Here is a 23,404-nt window from a genome sequence, read left to right on the forward strand (position 1 = left end):
TATATAGTATAACAAAAATTTAATTCTTTAATTAATATAATACATATTTTATATGTACTATTATCGTTTATAATCTTAATGTTAGAAAGATATATTTTACAATTATCTCATAATATTCTACATATAATATAGTTAAATAAAATATTACAATATATGAGTAATTTAAAATTATATATATATACATATATATACAAATTGTATAATCCTCAAATATGAAAATGTGGTGTTGTAATTTATTACATTAAAAAGTGCAGTATTTACACATTACTTTTATCGTAGTGCTACTATAACATTTGGAGATTTTGCCCGTAAGATAGAAATTCCTCCTTGTAAAGAACATACACCCACAACTCCACATTTTACCAAAAAATCTGCAAACTATAAAACATTTTTATTTCAATGATGAAAAACTAAATTTTGTATTATAATACTGACCAAGGCATTATTTTGATCATGAGGCCCAATAATTACAACAACGCTATTTTTATTTTCTACAAGTGGTTTTGCATGTGGTCCAAGAGTTTCAATATGAGTTAAGGAAAGTTGTACGCTTGTAAATGGAATATTAATACTGCCTACTACAGCACCTCTTTCAAATCTATATAAAGAAAATGATTACCATATATATAGAAATGATTTAGAATAATGTAATATTTCCTTTACAGGTAAATTACTCACTGTATGTTATTGCGTACATCTACAGTTATTAATCTTTCAGGGCTATTGTCTAATAAATCTAAAAAGTCATCAACAGAAATTCTTGGCATTTTTTCAGTACCTGGTTCTGGTTCTAACCAATTTATATCCTAAAACGTAACATATTTTTTTAAATTTGTATTTAATAAATTATCTTGAAGAATATATAGAGTTTATATTTATACTTTTGGTTGATTAAACTGATGTTTTCTATAAGTAATACTAGGTGGTGTATTTTGATACATCATCATAGAATCTTTAACACATAATTCGATGTCAATTTCAGGAAGATCAGAGAATAAGAGGATACATTCATTGAAACCTGAAGTTAAAAGAGAATCTCGTAATTGTTTTAATATTGCTAGTCCAACTAAAAGTGGAAATGATGAATCTCCTAATAGAAGTTTATCCCATAAATGAAGTATTTTGTGAAGTGGAAACACATCTAAAATAAGAAAGTTCAAGAATATGTAATAATCAACAATTTCAAAAGAGAAAAATTTATGATGTGAACAATTTTACATAATCCAAACATTAATAATAAATGGCTTACGTGAAAACATTGTTAAAAACCATGGAATTGCAAACAATTCTAATACAAAGTTGATTGATCTAAGATGATTAGCTAATTGTGGATCATGGAAAGCTATAATTTGTGAAAATTTTCCTAAATATTCTTGTATAATAGCAGAATTATCTTTCAGAAAAAATTTGTGAAGATATTTTGGTATAAATGCAGACAGACATTCGAATGCTCTAGCTAAAATAAAAATATTAATAAAGTTTACATATATATACTATATAATTTACTTAATTTATTACCTTCGTTATTAAAATTAAGATATAGAAATGGAGCTGTTAACGAATCTAATCCTTGCCAATAAACATAATGAGGATTATTTCGAACCCATGCTTTGAGCAATCTTTGTAATCTTTCGTGACCAGCACCAGATGACAATAATTCACTATACTGATGACATCTTGGTATGTCTACTTCTATCTAAGATATTGTTAATAAATTAAAACATAAAGATAAATAATGTAATGTGACTGAATGATGAATTACTTGTCGATCTGTGTGCGTAGGTGTTTCTTTATCAATCATATCATAACGTTTCTGAATATCACCAGTAATACCAAGCAATGCTGCCCATACAGCTCCCCTAACAGGTGGAGGTATATCTTTGTGTGCTTCTTCAATTATTGCTTCCCGTGTAATTGGATAAACCTAAATTATCAATATACATAAGTAAATATTTTAAGTGTTCTATGAAAAGATTCTATTTTTGTAATAATTTATTTTTATTAATGAATGACATTTTTTATTAATGAATTCATAGTAAATAATTTCAAACTTCAAAGATATTCAAAATAAAGTAATTACCTGTAACAGTTCATTATATATCAAATGTTCAAAATAATATAATCACCTGTAGTAATCTATCATATAAAACAATTCTATAAAATTGATATTCTGTATCTCTTTCTCTTATAATTAAAGGTAACTGGGAAGCAGCATCTATCAAATCCTCTTGCGATTGAACACGCATTCTATAAAGCATGTACAAAATGATTTATATAATATTGAAGAAAAATGTGAAATTTACATTTATCTTTATTATACTTACTGATTTGTTAACCATGGATAATTAGCTATATATGGAATATGAGACAAACGTTGATGTAGTGTATCAAGAGGAACTTTAACCACACGTAAATCAAGTAATCCTGCTGTGTCTCTTCTGCCAAACATTTGACCTAAAAGTATCACTAAACTAAAAAGAAAATTAAAATAAATTGTGCTTTTTTCCACAGAACACGATATTTATGAAACTTTTATTACTTTGGAATTGATAAAATAGGTGGTCTTGACCGGATAAATCCCTGTTTCTTTAACTCCACAGTAATATCGCCTCCTGCTAATTGCCATAAATAATATAATTCATCCATTTTTCTAACAATAACATTCTTATATAAACTTTTTTCTTTTTCTTTCTCATTTTGTAATAAAAATTCTTCAAATATAGGTAACTTCAGTAACTCTTCTGGTACCTTGCGCGTTAAGGGGTGAATTTGTAAGCAACAATCTACAAAATCCTTTACTTTATCAGGTAAATCCTAGAACAATAATAAATACAAAGAAATAACTATACAGTGTGACCCAGGATTTAAGAATCAAGTAAATTATACCTTATAAATATTGTAACAATTAGCTTCTCTTGCAAGACGTTCAAAAACAGAAGTTTCACAGTGTATTAGACTAAGAACTTTCCGCAAACATTGAGATAATTTTACACCTGGCCACATTGACTTTCCCAATAATAATTCTGCAATAATCATACCTAAAGACCAAGAATCTACTTTTGAGCTACTGACACCAGAACTCAGAAATACTTCAGGAGCTGTATACTTTGGATAACTAATAAAAAATTGTATTATGCATTTAAATAAGTATTTCTTATTTCTACTAAATATTCAATTACAATTGAATTTTATTAAACTAAATATTTTATTATAAAACATACCCAATAGGAAAAGATACATTCTTTCCACTATCTGTCATATAATATAAACCAAAATTATATAACTGTACATTTCCACTTTTATTGACTAATATATTTTCAGGATTTAAATGTCTGTGTACTAAGCCTAAATTATTCATATGCTGTAAACCTAACAGGCATTGAAATGCTATTTTCACAATATCATCAACATTTAAATTTTCTTTTTTATTTAATGTATCTCCATTATATTCTGCAACCACTACTACCCGTTCTACAAAAAATAATTTTAATTAGATAATCATATGAAATGTTTCTAAATTCCTAATTTTAAATATAATAAGATTTACCATGTTTACTTCTAATTATATCAAGATATGTTGATAAATTTGGATGGTGAATAGTCTTTAAAAATTGAGATTTTCCATATATGGTTATTGAATTTGGTGTAAGAGGTAAACCATTACTACCACAAACTTCAACTGGATGACTTTGGGCAAAAAATGTCATCCCTCCGAAACATCGTTCTTCGTTTTCTAAAAGTGCTGGACACATCTTCGACTATAAAATAAAACATATTATACAGTATCTTAACAATATTTAAATAACTAATTTAATTTTAATAATGACAAAAAGTTTACATATATATTAAAAAATACATCATATAATACAAGACATAATTATAAAATATACGTACTTGATTTATTAATATATATTTTTACAAAATTTTAAACTATAAATCGATATTTACATTATTAACCTCAACGAATACTTATACCCATTATCAATTATAAGAATATATTTAATTGTCTCTTAGAATTGTCTTTTCATAGTTTAATTATTTATCATTTGTAAAGTAAATCAAATTACTGATTTATTTATCAATTTTGTTTACAAGAATAAACAAGACCACCCACTTCATATACATACATATGTATATATGTATACATCACTGATATGTATATGTATCATGAACCACGATCATATAAATAGATCTGGACACTCGCTAGGGAAAATCGTTCGAAAAGTGAATCATGTCTAGTTGTGAAAAATTGACATGGAAGATCAACAAAGTCTGCGTTCTTACGAGATAGACAGAGATGAGTAGAGTGTCTCTTTCTCTGAAGTATTCATAGCGTGTCACGGATTGCAGAACGAGAACCTTCTTGCCTTTGATGTTAATTTTTCACAACTAGTCACGACTTAATTTTCAGACGGTTTTTCACAGCTTCAATATATATGAATGTAGGACCTGATGATAGGAATTCTGTGTATATAATATGTACAGTCTAACATACATAGACTATGCATATATCGATGCATACCGAAATAGTTAAATTTAAAGCCGAGTTCACATAAATTGCAAGCACGACATCTGTGACAGTTTCATAAACTATGAGCTAGGATGCTCATAAACGTGGTCCCATCTAGCAAATATATATTGCTTGTACTGGTTCTGCTGTTAACACAGCAGTTTCCTTTCTGATTTTAATCGTGCAGTAGATAGGACGTTTTCTTTTCAGTGATCTTGTAAGGAGGTACAATGACGTGAGTATCTAATCTTTTCATATTTTAAAAATCTGAAAATTTTTTTCTTTGATATTATAAATAATATTTATTGCGATATATCTTTTTAATATAATTACGAATATTTTTTAAAAATAACCGTTATTGAAGCTTTATATCGTACCAATTTCTGAACATATCTCCACATTGTACTATAATTTTTCAAATGCATCTTCAAAAGTCTTTTATAAAATGAATTTTAAGCATTTAATAAATATAAATAAATACTTTTTCTATTATGTGTTGAATTCTTTTTATTTTATATCATACTTCATTTAAATTATATTCTAATCCTAATCAACTTTTTTATCATTGTAGCATAGTATTATTGAAAATATTCAACTTTTATATATATACTATTTTAATATAATTTTAATTTAGTTCACTATATGTTGGATATAAATAAGGGAAATGGGCATTGCTTATAAGATTGATTGTGAACACCAAGCAATAAAAAGATTTCATGTACAAAAATGTTGGTAGCAGTTCATTTCTCAGTTATAAACAGTTTCATTAGAAACAGAAACATGCTAGTATCAATGAATCAAGTGACAAATCTCTGTCCGTATCTCACTCCTAAGACCCACTTCTTTTTATTTGTATACTGTATATTATAATAATAGTAATAATAGTTTTAAATTTCAACTTTGATTGCAATAATAATTTTAATCAATAGGTCCAAAGTATCACGTGATACTCTCTATGAATGTGTGAATGGTGTTATCCAAAATTCACAAGACAAAAAAAGGAAATTCTTAGAAACAGTGGAACTCCAAATTGGCTTGAAGAATTATGATCCTCAAAAGGACAAACGTTTCTCAGGCACCGTCAAGTATGTTTCTACCTGACATTGAGGATTCTTTTCGGTTTTTAATGATTACCATAAAATCTTTATTTTCCTTTTCCTTTTTTTATTTTTTTTTATTTTTTAACTAACATCCGAAAAGCTTGCCTCATGCATAGTCAGGAAGCTAGGTTTTACCTAGCGGACCTCTACCCAGGGTCTTAAATAAATTGGGGAGGTTTTTTACCGTTATATTTATTACAGGATCATGAATTATGATCCTGCTGGTAAGTCAATATTTGACTATGGCAACTATTCAATCAATTTAATTATTAAAACCAATGTTCAGTGATGTTGAACTACTTTGCATGTATTATCTGAATACTTCGTGTGGTTATCCAATATGTTACTGAGAATATTGACTTTGATAATAGTATTTTCATTTTTGAGTAATTGTAATAATGTTGAATTCCACTTTGAATATCACTTTGAATATTTATTCATAATAATATATATAGAATCAGCAGTTTAAGGAATATTGATTGCTTAATTACACATGTAATTTATCTCTATTAAAGGTTGAAGAATATTCCAAGACCAAAGATGCAAGTTTGTGTTTTGGGAGATCAGCAACACTGTGATGAAGCTAAAGCTAATAATATTCCATATATGGATGCAGAAGCATTGAAAAAATTAAATAAGAACAAAAAGCTTGTGAAGAAACTAGGTAATTTGAAGTTTTTTATTTTGTCTATTTAATTCTTTTCTTTGTGCCTTCCAAAAAGCACCATTGCTAGTTTGTAATTTGTAGTAGTGGTCGTCTACTGGAAGAAAATGAAATTCTTCACTTGGTGAGGACGTTGTGTTTTATTCCTTCGTACCTCAATCCGTGTCGAGACATCTTTTCAACCAACTTTAGTATAATTTGATTTAAAAATTAACTTGTATGTGCTTTTTACAGCTAAAAAATATGACGCCTTCTTAGCTAGTGAGTCTTTAATTAAACAAATTCCACGTATTCTTGGTCCTGGTCTGAACAAAGCTGGCAAGTTTCCTGGTCTTCTATCTCATCAGGAGTCAATGGTAGGGAAAATTGATGAGGTGAAAGCTACAATTAAATTCCAAATGAAGAAGGTAAATTTTGTTGTATATTTGTTGTTTCAAAAAATATTTTACTTACAAATTCTTGTTAAAATTGTAATTTATAATATTCAAACGTAATTTGAAAAACATTTTTTCAGGTATTATGTTTATCAGTGGCTGTAGGTCACGTGGGAATGACTCCAGATGAATTGGTACAAAATGTACATCTTTCAATTAACTTCTTAGTTTCATTGTTGAAAAAACACTGGCAAAATGTACGTTCTCTTCACATTAAATCTTCTATGGGACCACCTCAGAGATTATACTAATTTAATTAGTATAAATACTATCGATGTACAATGAAACAATAAAACAGACATAACTCAATGTATGATGTGTTACAATTTGTTATAAAAAATTTTCCTATTTGATATTTTCCAAACTTATAATTTAAGAATGTATCGATAATATGTCATAATTCATGTACTGTAACAATCTTATTGAAAATCGTACAGTTGTTGCATTTACTAGAGTAAAGTTCTATATGTTTTAACATAATGTATCGTCGTAATCGTATTATGTAATATTTCATTAAAAAGAAAAATTACTTTGTGATGCATTTATAATATTTTGTTGTTATTAAAACGGTACCAAAAATTTTATAACGAAGGAAACATTCATTTATTATATATATCGGTGATTATGAAAATGCTGTATCAAAAAAAAGTCAAGATTTTCATTTGTTTTATGTTGTATCGATTTATATTTCTATATAACTAAGAAATTTTTGCTAAATAGTTGAGAAATGAGTAACGATATAAGGAAGTCACTTTCATAATTATGAAAGTTCCGATTTATCTACGTTCATTTTGACAGTGGCGTAGGTCACATATATCTTGTGCGTGAGTTGTGAGACTTGTGAAAAAAATAATTGTATATTTTCGTATTATGTCAGAGAGGCAATGAGAGAGCTCACATCTATTGTTCTAGTTATTCCACAGTACAAATGCTACACCACGCTGCTAAGTCCTAAAGTCAAATCCTAGTGTTCCACGTTAACATATACAAAAACCTACTTAATTTCACCGCAAACGAGGTATAGCCCAACAAATGAAGACGACGTATTCGTTAAGACGATGGTACAGACGAAAGGCAACTTTGGACTTTTTGACCTAAGGCCTACTCTTTTAACGAATGATATAACTATACACGAACACAATACACCATAGCATACTAGCACATTGATCTTTCTCGTTTTTTTTATTTCTCTTGTGCTATTATGTGTCATTATCTTTAATGTTAAGCATGTAAAATAAAAATTTTACAAATAAATTTTCAAAGTAAAAGATAAAAATTATAGTTAACAAATTAGTCATGACGTCAAATCTTGTCTGCCGATAATTTGCTCTTCTGTTTTTATCGTTTCTGTAAATAAATACGCATGCAAACATATACATTACGCCAGATAATCTCTGATACTATTCACAATCTATCAACCACTGAAATTATTATTAAAGTGAAATTTAAGATTTATTATAACGTTTATTATTTAATATAAAGCAAATTTAATGTTAAATCTAAAAACCTATTGTGTATAAAATATATTAAAATTATTATTATTCATCATTCCACTTCATCATTCCAAACGATAATTCATTATCGTTTAAACGGTAAGGTTTCCTTTTTTTCTCTAAAAAGAATATAATAAATAATTAATTTCTCTTTCTGAGGCAACTTTCTTTCAGTATTGCGTGATTATGTTATTCTCTTACTTGTCTATCTCGAATAGAAAAATATGAACTTCTTCACAAAAGCGTACAATGAAATAGTCTTTTGCAGCGTGGAACTAAATAGGTTCATGTATATGCTAGCGTGGAACACTTTCAGTATTTGGCCGTTGGGGGCAGTACTAATCCGGAAACAACTGGAACCATACGCGTGAGTACTCCCATTTCCTCTCTATGTCGTTAAATAAAGGCTCGGGTATGGGGTATCATAATGCTTCATATGAAACATCAATAGATTTTGCAGCGGGATTTCATGTTTTAGACTTTTCACCGGAAAAAGAAAGGCCAAAAATATGTTATAATTTACACTTACCTTCATTATATACAAATGTAGGGCCAAAAGAAAAGTATAAAAAAAATTATTTACTACTTTACATTCCACTAATTTATTAGGAATATTTTAAAACCCTTAAAATATCTGAAACAAAATTTTGTTATTGAACCAGGAGATAATTAATAATTAATTCTACAAAATTATAATATATAGAACATAAATAAATAAATCTGTTTGTTTTAGTTTGTTTTCTTAATAAAATTCATTATTTTTTTTATCATAAAAGATTACATATTTTATGAAACGTTTTATTCCATAATAGAAAAATATTTTGTAATACACAAACGTAAAAATCTAAATATCTAGAAACAAAATATATATGTATGACTTACACCACGTTGATAATCTCTAGCACATATGTTGAGAAAACACTCTGTCGCAAGTATACACATCAAATTACATTAACATATGTGTGAAATGGTCAAATGATAAATCGGTTGAGAAATAAATAGTAATTCTATTTGTTTTTCCAACAATACAAATATAAAATTATACAATAATTGTAACAATGTTAAAAAATATTTATTTTTATTACTTAAGCAGATTTTTATCAAATTATTAATTACATATATATAGTTAACGTTCCTTTTTATATTTATTTTATTAACTTGTCTCAAACATAGTTTTCATGAATATTCTAATATATTTTTTATATTGAAAAATTAAAAGTTATAAATTAAAGATATACCAAAAAGTAAACAGAATATAAGTGTCTTAAATTTTCCCTCGTCTACGCTTATATATACATATAGTAAAATGAAGATTTTTTATTCGTCGAATTTTCGTTTATCTTATATCAGCTTATATATTTTCTTTTCATCTGAAAGTCTTACTCAAATAATCAGTAATAATTTATTAATTATTACTTAATTAATAAATTTAAGTTGTTCATTTCGTTTAAGTTGTACAAATATATTTTATAAATATACTATTCAAATACAAGGGTAAATATAACTTTTTTGTGAGTTAAAAGGTTCAAATAATCAGAACACGTTATTTTTAACAACCTTTGAGGAGGTTATAATATATTCTTTAAAAATGTATATACATATGCTCCTCTATTTCGCTTCATAAGTAAATTGCAGCTTCAATGAAGTTGTAGATTTATCCGACAGCTTAATACTGCTTTATTTTTTTTACGATTGAATGTAATTTTAATATAGAAAATTTCGATCATAGTGCTTAACATTCGATTCACATGTATTTTACTAGAATGCGCAAAAACATTAATGAAAACGGGGGTCTTATCTATATTAAAAGAAGACTGATATTTAATGAATAACATTGAGAGATTCAAATCACGAGAAAGTCTAATCTTTTGGGCAAGTATATTTTATGTTTAATTTAATACTTAACATACACAATTGCATTAAGAATTACGTACACATATATAATGGCATATAAATGTAGTTTAAATATTACAAATTATTTATTAATTATGATTTCCAATTATTAACAATGCGTTAACATATCAGTTATTATATATACGTTATTACATATATATATATAATTATAGATATATAATTAAAATTATACAATTTTAATAATTATAAAACTTTTCGATAACAGCCATTTGTGTAATAATTGTGTTCAGTGATTTTATAATCTTATTATAATAAATATAATTTCATGTAAGACTTCAAAGAAACGAATTTTTATAAAAGCTATATGTAAAATATAATAAAAAATTGTTAAAATTCGTAAAAAGATCAAGATAAATATTACCCTCATGTTTGATTAATAAAGTAGTACAGAGTACGCTTTTAAGAGTTTAAAATAGACTTGAGATTCTTATCAGCAATATCAATGACTATAGGAGGGATAAACGAAAACCTGTTGGTAAGTGATCAGAAGTCAGAATGATTATCAAGAAAATAACTAACACATCGAGTTTTCAAAATAGTTCTTCGTACCTTTGTTAATAGATCTCATTGATTCGAGTAAATTTTTAATAATATTATTGAAAACATCGAATTAATTCTTATGTGCAGAGTTTAATCCTGGATAAACCGACTTTTTCTTGAATAAGTGGATAAAACATAACAATTGTTTTGTATACGAAAAAGGTTTCAATTCTTAATGAAAAATATAGAATATATGTTTGTAATTTATCAATGAAGAACAATTTTTTGTGAGATTAAGTAAAGAATCGTGAGCATTTGACTTTTCATATTGCGATGATCTGTGAAAAAACATTGCTGATGGAATTGTGATTGATATGAGCTATAACATATCAATCAATTATTGTGAAATTCTACTTGCCACTTTAAACGCCTATTGTACATATATCATTTTATTTTTAATATCTGATTTTTTACAATGCATTTATGAAAAGAATAATAATAGTAATCAAAATAAATTAAAAGAATAATAATAGTAATCAAAATAAATTAAAAGAATAATAATAGTAATCAAAATAAATTCACATAATGTGTTAAATAAAGTGAAATGCACAATCATAAATGCACAAAACGTATAAAAATTACAATTTCAATTGTTAAGTCTTTGATATGAAATTATTTTTCTGGTTTTAAATTATGAGGCTAAATATATAATACTTTGAAATATATATATAATTAACATTTCAATTAATTTAGATAGCTTAAAAGATATCACTTTAAATAGAAAAAGGAATTATATTGGCAGAAGCCAATGTAACCTATCTAAATAATGTGTTAAAAAGATGCATTGGTCAAAATTAAATCGATTATTTATCAAATTTTTTTATTTCTAATATTAACATTTTTCATCGTTCCTTCGAAATCATAGTTAATGAAACGTTTCCATTTCTAATTAATATACGATTTATTTATTGTGACAATAATGATATTTTTCTTTTGTGAATTGACTCAAGGTAAAATTTAGGTTTATCAGAATGAATCACAAATATTGATTCCGTTTTTAGTTGTGATATGAAATAAACCTTTCGAAAGTCTAGATTACATCGTTTCAAGTACGTAATGTTAACTATACGACGTATAAAGTGTACAATAAAATTATCACCAGAACCTGATACTTTACCTAGCGCAGTTAATTAATTAATTAAGATAAAAAAACATCAAACTGTTATCTTAGATTTTTACGATTTTAATAATGGAACTGTGTTTCAATTTGCAATCTTATAGGTAACATGGTACGAAAAAAACGATTGAAAGTGTTGATTTACGCACTACAGATCATCTATGTGCTTAGTGAAAATAATTTTATCGATCATCGACACATCGGACAAAATGAAACAGTAAACACTTCGATGAAAATTGTATCGTTTGATCTCAATGCTGAATATGTAGTATCTTCAGAACTAAATAATTCTATGAGCATAAAAGAGTTTCTAGACGAAGCTACGGAATTCGAACAAAATGAGCTCCTGCCGAATGATTACCTGAAAAGCAACGATACTAATATATCGATTCTCGATACAACGAACAATGACTTCGTTCAAAAATTCGAGCATATTTCTATTTCATCTAACGAATTGAAAGATAACCAAATTTTATCGGAAGATATATTAGTGGCATGTAACGAAAAAGGTATAATTACTTAGATAAAGGTCAGTATAAATGAATGATCTTACTATTTACGTTTGCTTTGTTTATAGATCGAAAAAATGTACAAAATCTAACGATTGATCTAGTTGCTACAGAATGGATATTTCTTTCCTGGGAACCTCCTTGTGATAATATAACAAGTGAATTGTTTTATACTATCGATATATGTTTGGACTCGAATCAACTATGTTTTTCAGGAAATAGAACCATAGTAAAAGATGTACAATACAATGCCACTAATCTAGAACCATGCAACAATTATACATTTATTGTAAAAGCCATTGACAAAGATTTAAACTCGACTGGAGTTATTGTAACAGGAGCGACGAGTTCTAATAGTAAAATTATAATATTAATACAAATTTAATATTCAATATAATTATTTAAATTTACTCTGGTTTAATTATTTCGCAGAAATTGCTTTTAAAAGTATAATATACAATTTATATACTATTCATTCTTTTTAGTTACTGAAATTGGAGATATTCAAAAATTAGTTGCGCATACTGCTTTTAGTACAATTAAATTAAGCTGGAAATCACCAGGAGATCATCCAACATGTGTAAATCATTATTTAATTGAACAATGCCTTAAAAATATTTGTAATAATGCCTCAATTACAACTGAAGAATATATTTCATCAAATTTAGAACCATGTGAGGAATATTTCTTTATAATTAGAGCAGTTTCAATAAACAACAAACAATCTAATGGTGTTGATATTACATTAAAAACAAACTCTCCAAGTATGTTAGTCAGTGATTATACTAGCTTTTACACATAGCTACTAATTATTCATTTTTTGAATAATAATAATTATTTTTATAAGAATCTAGTAAACCTCAAAACCCAACTGTGGAAGCTAATGCATTTTCTTTAGTTATTCATTGGGAACCACCAGAAATTGGAGCTAAATGTATTAAGTATTACCGTGTTACTATTGATCCACAGCCAAAAACAGAACAAGTAACTGGAATAAATGTAACAATAAGTGACTTGTATGCATGCACTCCATATTATATTTCTATTAATGCAGTAGATGAAGACAATAATGATGGGGAAATTTTCAGTTTTGAAACAAGAACAGCATCAACAGGTAAAAAGAAATTATGAATATCATATATGTACATTATATAAAATATTTATGTTTAAGAATAAATGAAAATTTTACTTAGTATCAAAATCACCAATATTAAATATGAAAGAACCAATTGTTACAACGAATGACATAATGCTTTCATGGAAGATTGAGAAAGGCAACAGTAACTGTACTTTAACATCTTTAAAAGCTATGTGTAATGCTACAATGACAAACGGTCATGGTTATGAAATTAAGAATGGGCAAGCTGAAGTACATATAGATTCTCATATTGAAGATGAATATTTTACAAATTCAATAATAAAGAATGTCAGTCCATTTACTACATATATATGTTGGGCATATGTTCTTAATGAAGCAGGAAATAGTGAATTAAGTAAATTAATAAGTGTAACAACATCAGAAGATAGTAAGTAAGCAGAAATGCATAAAAATTATGTTAAACATATAGTTTTTAACCTACATTAAAAATACAAGAAATAACAAAAATCATAAGTAATATTAATTAGTGATATTCTTTAATATTTCAGTACCATCCGCGCCTTTTCTCAATGTTACAAATATAACATATTCACAGTTTATATTTGTTTGGGAACCACCATCATATTTAGCAGGGAATTTACATGAATTTGAACTTGTATTTGAAGGAGAAATATGTTTCTATGTGCCTGATTGGTGCAAACCAGTAACCTTTAAAACCATTAAACATTTTAATGGATCTACGTTCATTTTTGAATATTTAAATGCAACAGCATTTACATATTACACAGCAAAAATCAAAGCAAGAACCTCTGCAGGCTGGGGAAATTATAACAATGACTTAGTGTTATTTAAAACACCAGCTGGAGGTAATTTCTTATTACACGAAATTATAGATATTTATAATTTCAATATCACTAAACTCTATTATATTACTATAGTTATTATATATTAGTTCCAGGGATGGTATCCAACTTTTCATATTCAATTGTAAACAATGAAAATAATAAAAATGTTTTGAATACCATTTTGACCTGGGGCATTCCATGTTCTTTAAATGGAATATTGGAATATTTTAATGTATTTGTAGATGGGATTAGAACTAATTATGAACCACATTCTTTTACATTAAAATTTTTATCAAATGATGTTAAAAATGATACGATCATAACAAATTTGAACGAGTTAAAAGCAGAATATAATTATATCATTAAAGTGGTAACAAAGGTTCAGGGAGTCCAAGATTTTGGAATACCAGCATTTAAAAATATTTCATATCCTGCTGGTAGTATGTACCTAACTCTAAATAATATAAACTAGCAACTTTTATAAAATATTTATCTTCAAGTATTAAAATGTCGTTAATAAGTTACTACGCATTATTTATATTTTAGTTCCACCTCAACCTGATGAAGATTATATAAAATCTATAACTATAGATCCAGCTAGTGCACGAAGAACTACAACAACAGCTACACTTTTACTTCCCTTATTCCCTAATACAAATGGTGATATTATTTATTATTCTATTATAGTTTCAAAAATGAACTATAATATTCCATCAAGTATTAGATTTAATATAACGAATAATACGAATCATATATTATGGCCAAATATATCTTCTTGGAAAGAAGCTATGCTACAAGACTTTACAATACCTTATCAAGCTACTAGACTATGTTGGAATCCTTATCGTATGTGATATATTTTTCAGTTTGTATTCAAATTTAATTAAAAATATTTGAATTATTATTGTATTTTTGCAGCTAATTCTGTTGCTAATTATGGCGATATGGAAGCAGTCAAGTATACACTTGGCGAAAATACAAATTGTAAAGAAATTTCGTCTAATACCAATAAAAGAATTTATTGTAATGGTCCTCTTAAACCAAATACATGGTATCATGTTAGAATGCGGGCATTTACTCGTGGTGGATATTCTGATTCTACAACATTTTTAATAAAAACCAGTAAAGTGTTTATTGATTCTTAAAGTTATTTGTATTTTTCTTCGTTTAGTCGCTTCAATATTGGTATTGCAAAAATCATACATAATTAAATTTTATTGTATTCATTAAGTATTTTAAATTATATTAGATGCTGAAATAGATATCGTACTTGTTAGTGGAGTTGTTTTTGGTATTTTATTCTTGGGAATTTTATCAACAATAATGTTATTATTTCGCAAATGTTCAATTCGTGCGTAAGTAAATCTTATATTTTGTTTAGTTCAACATTATCACAGTAAAAATAATATTCATCAAAATATAGAAATTTAAACATTTAAACATTGTAACAAAGTATATATTATGGCCAAAAATTTACATAATTAATGATTTAATGATAATTTATACATGTTTTTTAGAATATTACGACGATTTCTACATTCTGACATGTCTGGATCACCAGTTCCTACACCTTTTTCAAAAAAGAAATTTATAGCTCATTGTCAACAATTTATTGATAATCCTGGAAAATTAAGCAATGAATTTCAGTTACTTCAAACTCTTAGTATTGATTTACAGATGCCAACCAATACTGCTTGTTTACAAGCCAATAAGAAGAAAAACAGATATTCTGATATTTTACCATGTAAAAATATTAATTTACATATTATAAAGATGTAAATTATATATAAAATGAAAAAGAAATGCTTTATTAAATTTATATTTTCAGATGATTTTTCAAGAGTTAAACTGGAAGTAATTGAAAATGATCCTAATACTGACTACATCAATGCATCTTTTATTAAGGTGAGTAACCATAAAATTATTTATTTACACTAGATATGAATTATATTATGTATTAAATATGAATTAAATAGTTATACTCTATTTTCAGGGCTATAGTGGCGAAAATGAATATATAGCTTGTCAAGGACCAAAAGAAGAAACAACATTTGATTTTTGGAGAATGATAGAGCAATATGACATCAATGTGATAATTATGTTGACTGAGTTAGTTGAAAAAGATAAAGTAAGATTTTCGCACTAAATATATTTAAATCTCCTTTAACGCATAAATGTTAAAAATTGATACCTTTGTAGGAGAAATGTCATCAATATTTTCCAACGATTAGAGAAACTTTTAAGTATGAAAATATGACTATAAAATGTATAAGTGAATTAGATTATAGATCTTATACACAAAGAACGCTAGTATTACAAAAGGTATAAGATTTAAACTTAAGTTACAAGATTTAATAAAATACATTTGTACTTATGTATATATGAATTTAATTCTCCTATTTATAAATAATAAATATAGGAGAACAAAAAACGAAATATAACACATTTACATTTCAAAGAATGGCCAGATCATGATGTCCCAGAGAATTTTGAACCAATAATCCATTTTTGCCAGATTGTACATCGTAATGTTACTGCTAATAAAGGATATATTGTAATTCATTGCAGGTAAAAATATATGAGTTTAGTATAATAGTTAATAACATCATATATCTTGATGTTTTCATATTATTCAGTACTGTTACTACTTTACATTTCGAATTTATTTAATATTATTACTATTTCACTATTTTATATAAATTTTATATATATATATAATATATATAATACATATTTTTACAGTGCAGGAATTGGTAGAACTGGCACTTTAATAGCAATAGATATAATTTTACAACATCTTCGAGATAATAAAAAATTGGATGTGTTTGGAACAGTATATAGATTACGACGTGATAGAATAAATATGGTGCAAAAAGAAGTAAGAAAATCTAAGATCTTTTATATTAATATTAATATAAATTATGTACTCATAAATTGTATATCTACAGAATCCGGCCGAATAACACGCAAAAATAGGCGTGATTCCTTGTGGAAAAATAAGGAAAAATATAGAATAAAATCTTTTTATTCTCGAGTTTGAAAATTCGTCAAGTATATTTGAATATGACTAATTCCGGGTTGAACAGGATTAAATAATTGATAGGAAATCATTCCACGTGTGAAAATAAATAAAAAATGCAGAACAAAATTTTTTTACGAGATACTTTGTTTCAGAAAAAAATTAATTTGAAAATTTATCATACGCGTGTAGTAGATCAATTTTTAATTAAATATATTCAAACTTTACATTATTTTGTCCTGTCTAATCTGAAATTTGTCATGTTAAAGCATGTAAGTTTCATAAACCTCGATTTTCTCGAAAACTAAGCCGAGAATGAAAAAATTTTATTGTATATTTTTTTCTTATTTTTCCACAAGCAGTCACATTATGCCCGTTTTTACGTGTTATTCGGTTGGATCCTGTATATCTAATATTATTAATATTTATTATATTTTTAGAGTCAGTATGCTTACATATACAATTGTACAAAGCAAGTATTAAAAAATCCCTATTGTTTAAAGAATTGTAAGTTTGTCATGTTTACTACAAACAAGTTTATTTACTATTATTTTTCGTTTTAAATATTAAAATTTGTATGTTTCTAGATAAACCACCACCTATGAATCCAGTGTATGAAAATACCTCCAGGAAAATAAGAATAGTACCGAGTTCAAATATAAATCTACACTAGTCACAACTTTGAAGTAAGCATGTAACAAGTAATTTTAAATATTTATTTTTGTTTTGCACAATATTGAAATTTATATGTATAAAAAAGTGATAGAAATATTTATTTTTTTTTAACATAAAATGAAGATGTATTATTTAATATAGAAGATCAATGTAATAAGTAATGTATGTATGTATAAGTACAACTGTAATGAAACATGATACTTTGTATTTTGTTTATAATAATACGTGAATCAAATTTTATTCTCGCAATTCATTAATTTAATTCTTTTTTATTTCTATGGAATGCATATGATAATATATTTCTAAAGCAGACAGAACATTTTAAGGAAACTATAATAATAACATTTCAATATAAGGTTGTAATTGTTTAGTTTTAACTGAGTATATGATTTAAAGATTACAATAGATTTAATTAATATTAATGTCTAATCTTTTAATTGTTATTCAAGGTATAAGCTACCTACCTACCATTGCTTGACAAGAGTCCTACATGAGAAGTGCAATCTTCCTTTGAGTGTAAGTCTATTTTATTTAAATATATATACATATCAAAAATGAATAATATACACAAAACCAATAAAAATATGTTTTCAAGATTTAATTATCTAGTCTTTCTTCTTATTAAATACATTTTAAATCATAATTATTAACATTTTCCAAAATTGTAAACTAAAAAGTCAAAAATTCACTAAGCTATGATTTATTGACTTCTTCTTGTATAGAAAATAAATTAATCAATTTATATAAAACTATAATTGCTATTTACAGATAAATGTAAAATAATAAATATAGATATATACTTTATATTTTTACAATAATTTGTATAAGTACATATATGCTACATATAACTTTATATTTATTTGTAATTATAATTATTTGTAATTATGACATATTTTTATTTATTAAGTTCAATTATATACTAATATTTTTTCTCTGATTCATACATTAATATAAAATATTTTCGTCAATACAGATAATTAATAACGATATTTTGTAGAATAATCTTTTGGTGAAACAACTAAACCTCTACCTTTTCTAGCACCTCTGTAGACTGTCTCAATGATATCAATCATTTCTTGTTTGTCCTCTAATGTCCAGTTTATTTTATTATTATTTCCAGTTCCCAAATCAATCATTATATGTTTATTTCGAAAGAAAAACATAACTGTACAAGGATCATACAATTCATACCTGTAAAAAATCATACTTATATCTTTCTGAAAATGTATATTTTTAATAGTATAAGATAATAAAAAAACATTATCCAATTTACTGACTAAAATAATACTATCAATAATGATTTAAACAGTATTTTATCAAAATATAAAATAATATCTTAAGATTTTTAATTGCAAATTAAACCTTACATTTTATTAAAATCAGGTACTTGAGTAATATCAACTAGATAAATGACAGCAAAGTTTTTTACTTTTTCAGCAATATTATAAAGAACTTCATCCATTTTCATACACATTGGATCCCAGTCGTGGCCAAATCTAATAACCTAAAAAATTTTGTTTTCAATTATAATTTCATATATAGATAGTCACTATAAATAGTAAAAATTCCAGGTGAAATTTCATCCATGATAGCTATTAAAAGTTAATACAAATCAATTAGAAACTTACAACTACTCTGTCTTCTTCAGATAATATTGCCTGATCCACTTGCCATCCATTGTGGAGATGTGACAACATATAAGACATTGTTTTCTGTTTATCAAATACAGATCCAAGAAAAGTGAACAAATTTAATGTAACCTATATTTTTATATTCAAGTTTAGAACACTTTTTATTGGTATATATCACAAACTAAAAAGTGTAGAATAACAATATATTTTACAAAATCATGTAATAAATATACATTGTTTACATGGGTTTTATCGTATGATTGAGATTATAGAATAAAAGTTTCTTTTAACTTCTCACAATACGATCAGTACCACCGCTATAATACGTTTATTTGCGAAAGTCAAAATTTACCACCCATTACCCCATTGCCACCAACATATTAGCAATAATTTAAAAAATCCCTAGTTTCATTTTAATCTGTTCAATTATATGTAGTTATATAGCATATTAATATTATAATATAAGATTATTAGATTCTTTTTACAATTTTATTCTATCGTATATTTATTTTTTCATACATATTAAATAATTACAATATCTATAAATTAACAATACAATTTCAAAGTTTTATTAAGATTTAAATGTTTTAAATCTGATCTATTTCTTCCAATAATGACAAGAAAAATTATTTTCTATCATCGTTATTAAAAATTTTTAATTTTGATTGATTTAGTAAAATATCTAAATATGTATTAAGATAACTAAACTTGACATATTTTAGATTTAAATATATCTCGGCTTTCTATTTGCACATCATACACATGTTGGCGATAAGCAATAAAGGGGTATAAATGTCAACGTGTACATATCTTGTGTGCATACTTACCATTCCTTGTTTTCTCTTTTTTTATTTTAGTAAAAATAAAGAAAAAGGTAAAATGAAAGTATTTATATATTTGAAAAAGAACATTATAGTTAGTATTATGTATTACTGTAAATATAAATTCTATGCACATTTTATTTTTATTGCTAAATATAAAATTTTTACTTACATACTTTACTTAAACATTAATCATATATCACATAATCATAAGGAATACATTCATTTAACATAAATCTTTTATACTCTGAATAATTGGTATGTTTTATAATATTTCATATACTATATATTTTTTCTTAAATTACAATATGTATTGTGTATTGTTACATTGATTTATAATTTTTGTATTATTTCTTTAAATGTTATATTGAACATGAATTAAAAAATCAGGATTACATTTGACAAATAGTATTAAGCTTTAGATATGTTAATGTTTTGTAAATATATTTATAATTTATTATATATAATCAAACATTTATGATTAAATATATATATTTGATACACATACATATACATATGTTCAACAATTTTCTAATAAATTTTCTAAAATTTAATAACATTATTAATCATTAATAATATTACATTTATAACTTTAATAAAACATCTTATTTTGTAGATGAAATAATCCATTAGCTTTTATATTATAAAAATTGTTATAAAAGACATTATATGATGGAATTACAACAACGTAAGTCTATAATTTTAATATAAGAAATTGTAATAAATAAATTTAACATAAAATTAAATTTAGTATGTCTAATGGATTAACTAATATATTGATTCCTTAATCATTCTCTGATATCTTTTTCTTAATTTATTTTACAGGAAGTGCTCAGACACTAAAATACATTAGTTTAATTACACTTACATTACAAAATGCCCTGGTTGGGCTTAGTATGCGTTATGCGCGTACAAGATCAGGAGATATGTTTCTTTCATCAACTGGTATATTACATTTTTTTATATAAATTAATTATTGTATTTATTATTTTTATTACATTCATGTAAGTTATTAATATATAATAATTAAATGTTATTTCAGCGGTAGTTATGGCAGAGGTTGTTAAACTTTTAACATGCCTAATATTAGTTCTTGTTGAAGAAGGAAACTTTCCAAAATTTTTTGATGCCCTAAGGTCAACAATCATAAAACAGCCTGTTGATACTCTAAAAGTATCTGTGCCATCACTTCTATATGTTGTACAGAATAATCTTTTATATATATCAGCGTCTAATTTAGATGCAGCAACTTATCAGGTATATCCAATACTTAAGTACATATTTGATATTTTTCACCTATTAATATTTATTACATATTTTTTATACATACTATTCCTCAGGTAACATACCAATTAAAAATTTTAACAACAGCATTTTTTGCTGTGGTAATACTACGAAAGTCTTTAAAGAATACTCAGTGGGGAGCTCTAATATTATTAGTCATAGGTGTAGTATTAGTACAACTAGCACAAAGTTCAGATACTGCTTTACCATCTGGTATAGAACAGAACCATTTACTTGGATTCTCAGCTGCCTTAAGTGCATGTTTTCTATCAGGGTTTGCAGGGATATATTTTGAAAAAATACTAAAAGATTCAGATATATCAGTATGGATGAGAAATGTTCAATTAAGTTTACTATCATTACCTTTTGGATTAATTACATGTTTTGTAAATGATGGTGAAATGTTACGAAAACAAGGCTTCTTTTTTGGCTATGATCTATTTATTTGTTATTTAATTGTACTTCAAGCAGGTGGAGGTCTTATTGTTGCAATGGTAGTTAAGTATGCAGATAATATACTTAAAGGTTTTGCCACCTCTTTAGCCATTATAATTTCTTGTATAGCTTCTATATATCTTTTCGATTTTAACTTGAGTTTCCAGTTTTCTTTAGGTGCAATTTTAGTAATATGTTCGATTTTTATGTACAGTCACCAACCAAAATCGACATTTGTCGATAAACATTCTCGAAGTGATAAAGTTTAATATAAATTAAACTAAACTTATTTGTAAGATGAAAGTGATATTTCCCAATTCAGCAAGTGTTTTAACATGTTCATTCAACAACATAATTTAATACATTTCTTCCATATAAAATGGGAATCTCTCTCTCATATGGTTTACATATTAGTATCTATGTCATATCACGTACTTTATTAGTATTCTATTATACATTTTAACAAGAGGTATAATGGAATTGATCAAATATATAGAATCGATCGAAGAATAGAATCAATCAAATTGATTTCCTAATATTAATCATGATCAATAATATAATTTATTGATAGTTCAGAGTATTTTCATAAGAAAATACAATTTACTAATGGACCATATGCTAGAGAGAAATAAGAATATATAAATACATTATTGAATAAATTCTATATTAAAATTAATTAAAATGAAGTAAGCAATATATTTATATCAAATTAAAAAATTACATACATCAATATATAAAAATATTCCACCTAAAATATATCTTAGACATTGAGATATATTTTTAAAGTATTATATATAAATAATTTTAATTAGAATGCATATAAAAAACAACAAGATTGTTTCCTTTTAATTTATATATTTTTATACAATGTTACAATGTTTGATTATAGATATAAGTATACATATGTATCGACAAAACTGAATTCACTATTATTGTACTTAAGTTTTAATAAATATGTCTTATAATGCGTACGCAACTTATATATTAAAATATATCTATTTACAATTTTAAAATATAATGTAAATTGTAAACTAAAAAAGTAAGGAACAAGATGAAATAATTTTTAATTTTGTAATGCATTTAAACTATAAGGGAAAATACGTTTGATTACAAAAGAATCAACATATATACTTCTGTATAGATCTTATCTCTCATCGTTACTAGGGTCATTGCATATAATAGTTACAAATAATAGATACTGATTTCAAATTATTTTAAATTGTAAAATATAAAAACCTATAATTAAATAATATTTATATAAATATTACTATATTATTAAAATTATAAATCAATGGAATTTTGTTTAAATATTTG

The 23,404-nt window shown here is 25.6% G+C and overlaps 5 protein-coding genes across 15 annotated transcripts; 3 read left to right on the forward strand and 2 right to left on the reverse strand.

The window, feature by feature from the left end:
* Positions 1-2: 2 nt before the first annotated feature.
* LOC139986174 (TBC domain-containing protein kinase-like protein) lies at positions 3-4,437 on the reverse strand. 2 transcript variants are annotated; one of them, XM_072001302.1, is made up of 15 exons: positions 4,285-4,437; positions 3,895-4,203; positions 3,548-3,758; positions 3,222-3,471; positions 2,887-3,115; positions 2,540-2,814; positions 2,325-2,471; positions 2,127-2,247; positions 1,763-1,924; positions 1,519-1,696; positions 1,250-1,456; positions 882-1,141; positions 679-806; positions 436-598; positions 3-378 (listed from the first exon to the last, which is right to left on the reverse strand). In XM_072001302.1, the coding sequence occupies exons 3-15, from the start codon at positions 3,750-3,752 to the stop codon at positions 271-273; spliced, it is 2,433 nt and encodes an 810-aa protein (XP_071857403.1). In that variant the 5' UTR covers positions 3,753-3,758; positions 3,895-4,203; positions 4,285-4,437; the 3' UTR covers positions 3-270. The 2 variants fall into 2 exon arrangements, with proteins under 2 accessions (XP_071857403.1, XP_071857411.1); XM_072001310.1 differs by having other exon boundaries at positions 3-371; positions 3,895-4,431.
* A 158-nt stretch (positions 4,438-4,595) lies between these two features.
* Positions 4,596-7,017, forward strand: Rpl10ab (ribosomal protein L10Ab). The gene is made up of 5 exons (XM_072001585.1): positions 4,596-4,745; positions 5,440-5,595; positions 6,126-6,274; positions 6,509-6,681; positions 6,789-7,017. The coding sequence occupies exons 1-5, from the start codon at positions 4,741-4,743 to the stop codon at positions 6,957-6,959; spliced, it is 654 nt and encodes a 217-aa protein (XP_071857686.1). The 5' UTR covers positions 4,596-4,740; the 3' UTR covers positions 6,960-7,017.
* A 1,456-nt stretch (positions 7,018-8,473) lies between these two features.
* LOC139986126 (tyrosine-protein phosphatase 10D-like) lies at positions 8,474-18,521 on the forward strand. Of its 9 annotated transcripts, XM_072001242.1 has the most exons (20): positions 10,599-10,892; positions 11,877-12,281; positions 12,350-12,637; positions 12,767-13,045; positions 13,129-13,395; positions 13,475-13,807; positions 13,929-14,246; positions 14,333-14,665; positions 14,772-15,071; positions 15,144-15,347; positions 15,475-15,580; positions 15,743-15,969; positions 16,054-16,130; positions 16,219-16,353; positions 16,425-16,547; positions 16,645-16,793; positions 16,968-17,103; positions 17,685-17,751; positions 17,832-17,930; positions 18,369-18,521. In XM_072001242.1, exons 2-19 carry the CDS (start codon positions 11,882-11,884, stop codon positions 17,915-17,917), a joined length of 3,828 nt encoding a protein of 1,275 aa, XP_071857343.1. In that variant the 5' UTR covers positions 10,599-10,892; positions 11,877-11,881; the 3' UTR covers positions 17,918-17,930; positions 18,369-18,521. The 9 variants fall into 9 exon arrangements, with proteins under 9 accessions (XP_071857314.1, XP_071857296.1, XP_071857304.1 ...); XM_072001232.1 differs by lacking the exon at positions 18,369-18,521 and having other exon boundaries at positions 17,832-18,155; XM_072001258.1 differs by lacking the exons at positions 16,968-17,103; positions 18,369-18,521 and having other exon boundaries at positions 17,832-18,155.
* Positions 18,522-18,603: 82 nt separating this feature from the next.
* On the reverse strand, positions 18,604-19,920 carry Dim1 (thioredoxin-like protein Dim1). Its single transcript, XM_072001599.1, has 3 exons — positions 19,548-19,920; positions 19,287-19,423; positions 18,604-19,110 (listed from the first exon to the last, which is right to left on the reverse strand). The coding sequence occupies exons 1-3, from the start codon at positions 19,623-19,625 to the stop codon at positions 18,897-18,899; spliced, it is 429 nt and encodes a 142-aa protein (XP_071857700.1). The 5' UTR covers positions 19,626-19,920; the 3' UTR covers positions 18,604-18,896.
* Positions 19,921-20,173: 253 nt separating this feature from the next.
* On the forward strand, positions 20,174-23,058 carry Ugalt (UDP-galactose transporter). 2 transcript variants are annotated; one of them, XM_072001488.1, is made up of 5 exons: positions 20,174-20,424; positions 20,988-21,059; positions 21,197-21,316; positions 21,414-21,628; positions 21,712-23,058. In XM_072001488.1, exons 2-5 carry the CDS (start codon positions 21,041-21,043, stop codon positions 22,357-22,359), a joined length of 1,002 nt encoding a protein of 333 aa, XP_071857589.1. In that variant the 5' UTR covers positions 20,174-20,424; positions 20,988-21,040; the 3' UTR covers positions 22,360-23,058. The 2 variants fall into 2 exon arrangements, with proteins under 2 accessions (XP_071857589.1, XP_071857599.1); XM_072001498.1 differs by lacking the exon at positions 20,174-20,424 and adding an exon at positions 20,478-20,629.
* Positions 23,059-23,404: the final 346 nt, after the last annotated feature.

The sequence above is a fragment of the Bombus fervidus genome, chromosome 1 (assembly GCF_041682495.2).
Source record: "Bombus fervidus isolate BK054 chromosome 1, iyBomFerv1, whole genome shotgun sequence".
NCBI classification, from domain to species: Eukaryota; Metazoa; Arthropoda; class Insecta; order Hymenoptera; family Apidae; genus Bombus; species Bombus fervidus.

Excerpts from the sequence above, each read along its gene's own strand:
- Dim1 (XM_072001599.1), bottom strand. The coding sequence starts at position 19,625 with ATGTCTTATATGTTGTCACATCTCCACAATGGATGGCAAGTGGATCAG. Across the intron at positions 19,424-19,547 it reads CTGAAGAAGACAGAGTAGTT|GTTATTAGATTTGGCCACGA; the intron begins GTAAGTTTCTAA and ends AAAATTTTTTAG. Across the intron at positions 19,111-19,286 it reads GTACCTGATTTTAATAAAAT|GTATGAATTGTATGATCCTT; the intron begins GTAAGGTTTAAT and ends GATTTTTTACAG.
- LOC139986126 (XM_072001213.1), top strand. The coding sequence starts at position 11,882 with ATGGTACGAAAAAAACGATTGAAAGTGTTGATTTACGCACTACAGATC. Across the intron at positions 13,808-13,928 it reads TGTAACAACATCAGAAGATA|TACCATCCGCGCCTTTTCTC; the intron begins GTAAGTAAGCAG and ends TTAATATTTCAG. Across the intron at positions 15,348-15,474 it reads AACATTTTTAATAAAAACCA|ATGCTGAAATAGATATCGTA; the intron begins GTAAAGTGTTTA and ends AAATTATATTAG.
- LOC139986174 (XM_072001302.1), bottom strand. The coding sequence starts at position 3,752 with ATGTGTCCAGCACTTTTAGAAAACGAAGAACGATGTTTCGGAGGGATG. Across the intron at positions 3,472-3,547 it reads TATAATTAGAAGTAAACATG|AACGGGTAGTAGTGGTTGCA; the intron begins GTAAATCTTATT and ends TATTTTTTGTAG. Across the intron at positions 3,116-3,221 it reads AATGTATCTTTTCCTATTGG|TTATCCAAAGTATACAGCTC; the intron begins GTATGTTTTATA and ends ATTTTTTATTAG.
- Ugalt (XM_072001488.1), top strand. Across the intron at positions 21,317-21,413 it reads TATGTTTCTTTCATCAACTG|CGGTAGTTATGGCAGAGGTT; the intron begins GTATATTACATT and ends ATGTTATTTCAG. Across the intron at positions 21,629-21,711 it reads TAGATGCAGCAACTTATCAG|GTAACATACCAATTAAAAAT; the intron begins GTATATCCAATA and ends ACTATTCCTCAG.
- Rpl10ab (XM_072001585.1), top strand. Across the intron at positions 6,275-6,508 it reads AAAGCTTGTGAAGAAACTAG|CTAAAAAATATGACGCCTTC; the intron begins GTAATTTGAAGT and ends TGCTTTTTACAG. Across the intron at positions 6,682-6,788 it reads TTAAATTCCAAATGAAGAAG|GTATTATGTTTATCAGTGGC; the intron begins GTAAATTTTGTT and ends ACATTTTTTCAG.